This window comes from Carlito syrichta, unplaced genomic scaffold (assembly GCF_000164805.1).
Source record: "Carlito syrichta isolate Samal-C Ts95f unplaced genomic scaffold, Tarsius_syrichta-2.0.1 Scaffold153880, whole genome shotgun sequence".
NCBI classification, from domain to species: Eukaryota; Metazoa; Chordata; class Mammalia; order Primates; family Tarsiidae; genus Carlito; species Carlito syrichta.
Window position 1 is genome coordinate 35,706 of NW_007097976.1, and position 8,493 is coordinate 44,198.

Here is an 8,493-nt window from a genome sequence, read left to right on the forward strand (position 1 = left end):
AATGAGTGGGGAAGGGGAGGGGAAACACAGGAGGAGAGGCCCGGACCCCACCCTGGAGCCCACCCACACCCAGCCCTGGGACCCCACACCCCCGAGCCCGTCCGCCCCCGCCCCCTGGCCCTCACCCGGCCCACCTCGAGGATGTCGACCACCACGCTCTCCTCCGCCTGCCGCGAGCTGCGCACGTCCTGCAGCACCAGCGAGTAGCGCTCGCCCCGCGGATCCGACTGGTACAGGTTGTACGTGTCCGCCTGGTACCACTCCTGCACTGCCACGAACACCTGGTTCTCATCCGTGCTGATGATCTGCAGGTCCTGGGGCACACGAGGGCACGGGTCAGAGGCCGGGGATGGGCGGAGGCCAGGCGGAGGGTGCGCAGGCCGGGGGCCGGGGAGAACCCTGGGGCTCTCTTGAGGTGGGGCCGACGGAGGGAGGCCTGCGTCCCGGCTCTGGGCTCGGTGGCCTCGGACGAGCCCCTTCCCCTCCCCAGGCCTCCGTGTTCACACCTGTGGAATGGACAGATGGCCATGCCTCCACCAGGCTGCCGGGAGGGATGCCCAGGGATGCCTCCTCTCCCGGTCCCACATCAGGCCGTCTGTCCGTCCGTCGGCCCAGCGGTCGGGAGGAGACGTTCTTCCTCTGCACCGCCTGATGGCCGGCGGCTCTAGGGGTGAGGGCCAGGGCTCCCTCCCCGCTTCCTGTCCAGAGGGCCAGACGAACCCCTGTTCCTGCCTTCATGCGACACACATGCCAGGATTTGCTAAGCGCCAGATGCAGCGAGAGCCAGACGCAGCCCCCATCCCCTGGGACACGCCACCGGCAGGCAGGAGTTCGTGGATTCATCGCTCAAGCACCATCCAGGGCGTTATCTCCTGGACACCCATCTGGGACCCTAGGCCCTTCGGTCCCTTGGGGACTTGCGCTGCCCGTCGGACAATATACCCGCCAGGGCACAGGAGCCGAGGGTGGGTGGGGAGGAGGACCGGGCTGCTTCCCCTCTCCCAGCCGGCAGAGCTGCCACCGCCCCCTCCGGTGGGAGGAAATAGGGAGGGGCGTTCTTTCCCCCGGGCAGTAGCAGATCCAAGCTTCAGCCCAGTGAGGCAGCAGCTGTCCAAACAGGTTGCTCAGGCCAGGCTGGCCCTGAGCGCGGAGCTGGCCCCGTCCCCTCTGCACCTGGCAGCCACAAGGACTTTTCAGGAAAGGGGTGTGACATGGTGAAGCACCTACCACACACCCCACACCCAGGGAGGGCCTGCATCGGTGGACGTAAAGCTAACACAGAAAGGACTGGAGCATAAGGCTGGGTGTGGTAGTGTACACCTGCCATCCCAGCACTTTGGAAGGCTGAGGCGGGAGGATCACCGGAGGACAGGAGTTCAGGAGCAGCCTGGGCCACGGCGAGACCCCAGCTCTCCCAAAAATTTAGTGATGAGCCGTGCGTGGGGGCGTGAGCCTATAGTCCCAGCTCCTCAGAAGCCAAGGTGGGAGGATCACTTGGGGCCAGGAGTCTGAGACCAACCTGGGCAACATGGTGAGACCGTGTGTCTCTACAGCATATATGAAAATTAGCTAGATGTGGTGGTGCGTGCCTGTAATCTCAGCTACTTGGGAGGCTGAGGTGGGAGGATCACTGGAGCCCAGGAGTTCAAGGCTGCGGTGAGCTATGATCAAGCCAGTCACTACAGCCTGGGTGATAGAATTCGACAGAAGAAAGGAAGGAAGGAAGGAAGGAAGAGAAAAAGAAAGAAAGGAAGAAATGACTGGAACAAGACATACACAACTTGAGAAGAAGGACAGAGGAGGGTGCTCAGGACTTTGGGGTCCCAGTCTGTGAAATGGGGGACCATAGGGCGACACCTGTCAGGGACCCACCGGAGTAGGCATGTTGCTGCTTGTTCCTTCCTGCCTCAGTTTCCCGGTTCCTCCCTACTCAGTGCCATGGGGCACTGGTCATTCTGCTGCTCTTCCAGGGGGAGGCTTGCCCACCGGCTGGGGCTGCTGCGGAGAGGCCGACCCTGTGGTCAGAGTGACGTGTGGGATGAGGATCCCAAGGGGGTGGGATCATGGGTGCTCCAAGCTCGGGGGTCCTGACACTGCCACGTGGTTTCAGTATTCAAGCGGCTGCAGCAGGTCCGACTTGGCCTCCTGTGCCCTTGGGGAAAGGGTTCCACAACCCGGAGACATGGGTTGGGTGGACCTTGTCTCTACAATAATCCAGGAGACAAAGTGACTCCAAGTGACCCGCGAGGCCACTCTAGAGAGACATGATACTCGCGTTTTAAAATGTTTGCATTTGGGTGTTTCCCGGGGATGAGTCATGTCTTTTTTAATGTCGACTTCAGAGCTTGCTCTTTTACAGGATATGCCAAACATTTTTCTCTGCTGTTGGGAGTTATCTAGAAGCATCACTTTGTTTTTGCTTTTTTGTTTTTTTGAGTTGGAGTCTCACTCTGTCGCCCAGGCTGGAGTGCAGTGGCACGCTCAAGGCCACCCCAGTGTTGACCTGCTTGGCTCCGGCGATCCATCTGCCTCAGCCTTCCAAGTAACTGGAACTACAGACACATGCCACCACGCCCAACTAGTTTTTTTTGTTTTTGTTTTTGTTTTTTTGCGATTTATTGTAGAGACGAGGTCTTGCCAAGCTGCCCTGGCTGGTCTCAAACCCGCGGGCTCAGGCAATCCACTCACCTTCGCCTCCCAAAGTGCTGGGATGACAGGCTGAGCCACAGAGACCGGCCAGTATTCTTTTAAAAAATCTTTGCAAGTAAACAACTCAAGCAAAGGATGTCTACAAATATAAAAAAACCTGTTCGTCCTTCATGGTTTTTACAGACAGGTAAATTTAAGCAGCAGAATGGTATCAAGGAAAATAGAAAAAAAATGGTAAAACACAACATTTGGCAAAGCTACGTTGAAACTTATCTATCCCAACTTTGTTGGTGGCCGAGTAGAACGTTTTCAGAAAGCAAATTAACCGCACAAGGAATCATATCCTTGGCCCAGAAGTTCGTTCCAACCTTTAACTTGAGAAAATTAAAAAGAAATACTCGCAAGCACACATACACCCAATGCAGCACAGTTTACACGTGTGAAACATGGAAACTACCAAATGTCCAAGCAGCAAGAGTCTGGCCTGGCTAAACCCAGTGCGATCTCCTCACCGTGAGAAGTCGAAAGCTCTGCCGTCATTCAACGTGGATACCATGTTCCATTCTAGAAAAATTCCCCTGCTGCTGCGTCCCGAGAAGGCAGGCTGTCACCCCAGGGCCTTCCTGAGATTTGGCTATGGAACGGTCGCCTCGGTGTGTGGCCAAGGACGGGGGAGTCGGGGTTGGGGGGGAGAAGGGAAACCTTAACAAGGGCCAGGGAGGGAAGCTTGCGGGCGAGTTTCCCCCCACCTCCGCTCCGACTCCTGCTGTTTGCGTGAGGTTTAAGGCAACGGAAATTTTGAAAAAAAAAAAAGAAGATGGGGTGGCCTGGGGGTGGGGACAAAACAGGCCACTGCTGCACATTCACCACGAAAAAACGTCTGATGAGGACATTCAATTCTCCAGGTCTGCACGGTGTTGACGACACACACGGGGCCCGCCGCGCTCCTGAGTGCGGGCACGAGGAAGCACCCGGCTGGCTGGGCGAAGCCCTCGGCGACACGAGATGCGGTCAAGAAGACACTGGAGGCTCTGGGGCCCCTTCTCTGGAGAGCGAGCGACTTGCCTGTCATCTCCAAACCTGTCACTGGTCCCGGGCACACACCCCTGAGCTAGGACCCTGAGAACCACAGCAAATGCCACCGCTCGGGACGGACGGGCCCCTGGTCCTTCCTCGGAGCGGAATGACATGCAGTTGTGTGTGTCTGCCACCCACTAATGTGACGTGGGGTCGTCCCGTTCATTCAAGCCTCGCGGCTCTTCTCAATGACCCCGATTTCCACAGACACGCGGGGGAAGGGAGCTAGCGTGAAACACACACCACCGGGGGTCCACCGCGGGAGACACACCGTGTGCCTCCTGCAAGTCTCACTGGTGACTCTGGGAAACACACACCGTGGCACAACATCTGCAGACAGGATGCCGAGGTCCAGGGGCCACAGCTCAAGGCCCCAGAGGTCACGGCCTGCAGCCACGGCTCCTTCAGAGGCTGGCTGGATCTGGGCTGGCCGCCCTCAGCCCCGAATCCCAGGAGAACAGAGGGGACCTCCGCAAGGGCCTGCCTCCCCGCTCCCACCCCAAGACCAGGACCGAGTGCCAAGCCTCAGGGCGCCAGGACAAGGGGCCAAGACTCAGGACACTTCCGTGCTGCGGCCCCAGCGCCAACACCCCAGAGGAGGGCCCCCCACACGCCGAAAGGCCCCCGCCCCCGGGGATGCCCTGCCTGGGCCCGGGATGAAGCCACTCGCTTGGAATTTATCGACGGAGCCGAGCCTGGAGCTGACCTAAGAAGCCTGCTGCTTCTTCTCTTCTCTCTCCATTTTCTTCCCCATTTATTTTTTTGAGTCGGAGTCTCACTCTGTCACCCAGACTGGAGTGCTTGCCACCGCAGCCTCGACCCGCTGGGCTCCGGCGATCCTTCCGCCTCAGCCTTCCGAGGAGCTGGAGCTCCAGGCGTGCGCTACCACGCCCGGCTAATTTTTTGATTTACTGTAGAGATGAGTTCTCGCCAAGTTGCCCAGGCGGGTCTCGAACCCGAGGGCTCAGGCCATCCACTCGCCTCGGCCTCCGAAAGGTGCGGGATGACAGGTTGAGCCACCGAGCCCGGCTTTCTTCCCCAGTTTTAAAGGGAAGTTTTAAAAAGACCTCCTGGACGTTTCCCATTTCCGGCTCAAGAGAGGTCCACATGCCCGCCACAGAAGCGCATGTGTCCACGGGCTTCACAGCAACCCACGGCCTTGCACTTGGGGGCCGGAACAGCCGTCTCCTCCTCTGCCCCCTCGCTCCTGCCCCGGGGCCTTTGCTCCTGCCCTGCCCGTCACCGGAACTCCCTTCCCCTTGCTCTTCCGAGGCAACTTCATTCCCTTCGGACTTCAGAGGAAATGCCCCTCCCCAGAGTATGCGCGCGCATACACACACGCAAACACACACACGCACACACACACGCACACACAGGCAGGCACACATGCATGCACGCACACACACAACTCTCTGTCTCTGCCCCTTGACCCTCCACAGTGCCAAGCACCACGATTTTACCCTCTGTGCCCCTGCCCTTCCGCCTGTCCTCTGCCCGAGAGCCGCACGGGGGCGGGAGCCTGGGGCCGACTCGGCGCAAGCCACCTCTGGGCGCAGCCCACTAAGTGCGCGGGCGGCAAGGGAGGGCTCCGTCTGTGTTTCCAAACGACGCGCACGGGACCGTGATCAGCGAAGCGTGCCACCCAACGTCCTCAGGAGGGAGTCGCCGGCTGGGGCCGGGCCGACGCACCGGGCCCGAGTGGAGCCCCGCTTTTGTGTCTAACTGGCTGGGCGACCTCACACAGGTGACTCAGCCTCTCTGACCCACCACCAGCATTTCCATCACGTGGGACTAACATAGGAGTGGGTGTTAGGTCCCCGGGGCCAGGCCGGGGCAGGGCTAGGGCAGCTCCAGGGCCCCCCTCTCTTTGGCTGCCTGGGCAAGGGGGAGGAAGCAGCATTAATTGGGCACCTGCTGTGTGCCAGGCACCCTAGGCGGTTGGATGCAGAGGTGAAGAGAGCAGAGCCGGCCCCTCGCCACTCCTGGGAAGGACAGACGAGCACGGGAGACGGACACGGGCGCAGGGGGTCCCTGGCACTTGGGCGTCAGGATGAAGGGAGGGGCGGGGTCGCTGGCAAGTGACGCTTGGCCTGCAGCATCACCTGGCGAGAGTTTGGGGGTAAGACACACGGGGCGCATTGACGAGCCTGGCGGGGTTCCCGAGACAGGACGAAGCCGGACGCCTCTGCGGCTGGAAGGGCCAGGAGGGCTGGAACGGAGGGTGTGGGGGAGAGTGGTGGAGGAGACCTGAGGCCGTGCCCTTGTCCCGGAACGGCTGAGGGCGAGTGCATGAGCAGGCTCAGACCTGGCCCCGGGCCCGGCGGGAGGCAGCGGCTCTTACCTTGGGCAGCGCATACTTGGGCAGCTTCATCAGGACGAATTCGCTGCGGCGATAAGAGACGTAGTATTTGGTCCGGTTGGTTGATGTTGCCTGACGGCCGGGAGAGATTTTTAAGGGGCTTGATTTCCCGTCCACCCAGATCCTCACGACTGAAAAACTACACATTGCATTCGGTCGGTGAACACACCCTTTGACTTTGCTTATGCCTGTTCTGCCTCACGTGAACAGACTCCTACTCATCCCTCAGAACCCTATGGCAGAAGCTCTTCCTCTGGGAAGTCTCCTTCTGCTCCTTTCATTTGGAACCAGCCTCTTTGCCCATCCCAATCATGGAACAAGGTGGAAAATATTCCATTTCCCAGAGCTTCTCTTCAGGAGAGTACTTTGGGGAGCCACTGGATAGAGAAGAAGACAGGCCAGATATAAGCTCAAGTCCCGGAAAGGCGGACTGCCAAGCCTCGGGGCGTGGCACACAAGCGAGAGGCCTCACTTCCCGGGCACTGTCAGGTGGCCGCACCTTCCCGAGGGTTTTCCAGGGCAGCTCATGGGATCCTGTAAGAGTCAACCCCACGAACTGTGGGCCTGCGTCCGCAGATACAGAATGCCCCCTGGGACAGGGCTGATCACGGGGCACCAGTCCCTGACCACAAGGGCCTGGCAGCAGCGGAGCAGAAGGAGAACAGGCCTCCAGGCTGTGACGTGCAGAGCGGGGGGGCGAAGGGGACTCGGACCCCTTCCCCATCTCAGCGCAGGCTGAGGACGGCCGAGGGCCAGCGTGGGGGACGAGGGGGAAGGAGCGTGGGGCCAGGAGACGCTTTTTGGGCAGTGGGCGGGAAGACGGGACCGACAGCGCCCGGCAGCCCTGACAGCCGGAGGAGCGGGAGCCCGGCACCGGGTGCGTGCAGCTGGGCCTGGGCTTCTCCTGTCCCACACAGATGAGGTCACCTGTCCCCCAGCATGAGCGTCGGGCAAGGCCACTCTGGGACCGTGACCGAGGGAGACCAAGACGAGACGCTGTGCCATCAGGTCTGGACTCAGACCAACCCCCAGATGCCCAGACCCCGGGCCTGGCTGGGCTGGGTGGGGGTTGCGTCTCCAGCCCCGGCTGTGGACCCTCGAGCCGCCTCCCTCGACGAGACGGAGACGCCCGTCATGGCGTGACTCGCCTCCGGACAGTTCCGTCCTAGCCAAGCGCGGCCCCTCGTGTCTCTGAGGTCACCGCCCCACAGCCCACCCAGCCACGAGGCCCTTCTAGCCCTGCCACTGTGACGCCAGGTCCCCAGGGCGCACGTCCCTTCGCTGCACCGCGCGAGAACCCAGCCTGTCCAGCCACGGGGGTGCTCCTGGGGTCTCGGGCCGGGGACACAGACAGCCCAGACCTTCGAGTGTTAGAGACCCCTCGGCATGAGAGGTGGTTGCCAGAAAAGCTGACGCCGTCTTTGCGCCAATACTCAGCGTATGTTTGAGGAAACCGCCATGCGAGGTGTGGGGGAAACGGGGTGGGGCCAGACCTGGAGCCCAGCCTCAGGTGGCCTGCGTGGGGTTTAGGGACAGGAGGAGTAAACGGTAAAGAGTGACACAGTAGGGCAGTGACCGAGGAAGGTCCGGGGTGGGGGTGGGTCTGAATGGAGGCGAAGGTCAGGGAGGACTTCCTGGAGGAGGCGGGGCATGCCTGAGGCTTGGGGAGGGAGCAGAAATCAGCCTCTGGAGAAGAGGGGCACAGACATTACAGGCACGGGGAGGACTCGGAAGCCATCAAATCCTGGAGCCGTGGAGGCCGGGCAGGGCTGGAAGTCAGGGCCAGGGGCGGCAGGAGCTTTGTCCGGCGGCTCTACTGGGGCCAGGATGCCCCTGCCTGTGCCAGCCCCTAATCCCATGGTGGCCCCGAGCGCTCGCTGAGTGTGAAGAGGGGAGCCGTGGTGACCAGGCATTCTTGAGACGGGCAAGCAGGAGGCTGGGGGCACCGAGGGTCTTCCGGGGAGAGCACCCCGAGGCTGCCCTCAAGGGGCGGCTTGTCTCACAGGGTCCCAGAGGGCAGGGCCAAGGGATGGGGGTGGAGGAAAGGCCATCTCAGGGCCAGAGGGGACTGCCTAAAGGTTTGCGCCATCCGGGAGAGGGCTTGGCTGCTTTACAAGGAGTGAGCTCCTCGTCCGTGGAGGCGATCAGGGTGTATGACCTGCTGTTTACTCGAGTTTCTGAATTAGCTAGGACAGTGTGGTTGCGGAAACAGGGTAGCCCTCCTTCTGACCCACGGGCCCCGGGGACACAGGTCCCTGGGGTGTGGACCACTGGTGCCTGGCAGTCGCGGGCCGTGGCCAGAAACGGCTCTTTCCAGGTCCAGGGTCACAGATGAAACCAAATGGGCTAGACGGTTTAGGTCTGGGGTCCCCGAGGGTGGGGAGGCTCCCGGTGGGGAGGGAGAGGCA

General features: G+C 61.1%; 1 protein-coding gene across 1 annotated transcript in view; it reads right to left on the reverse strand.

Annotated features, from left to right (window-relative positions):
• Nucleotides 1-8,493, reverse strand: part of LOC103252229 (VPS10 domain-containing receptor SorCS2-like) — a gene marked incomplete at both ends in the record, with an annotated part of 68,323 nt that overhangs the window by 35,102 nt on the left and 24,728 nt on the right. Inside the window, 2 exons of the mRNA XM_021708997.1 lie at nucleotides 135-314; nucleotides 6,068-6,216. Coding sequence (XP_021564672.1) covers nucleotides 135-314; nucleotides 6,068-6,216 — 329 coding nt within the window. The remainder of the gene's footprint in view (nucleotides 1-134; nucleotides 315-6,067; nucleotides 6,217-8,493) is intronic.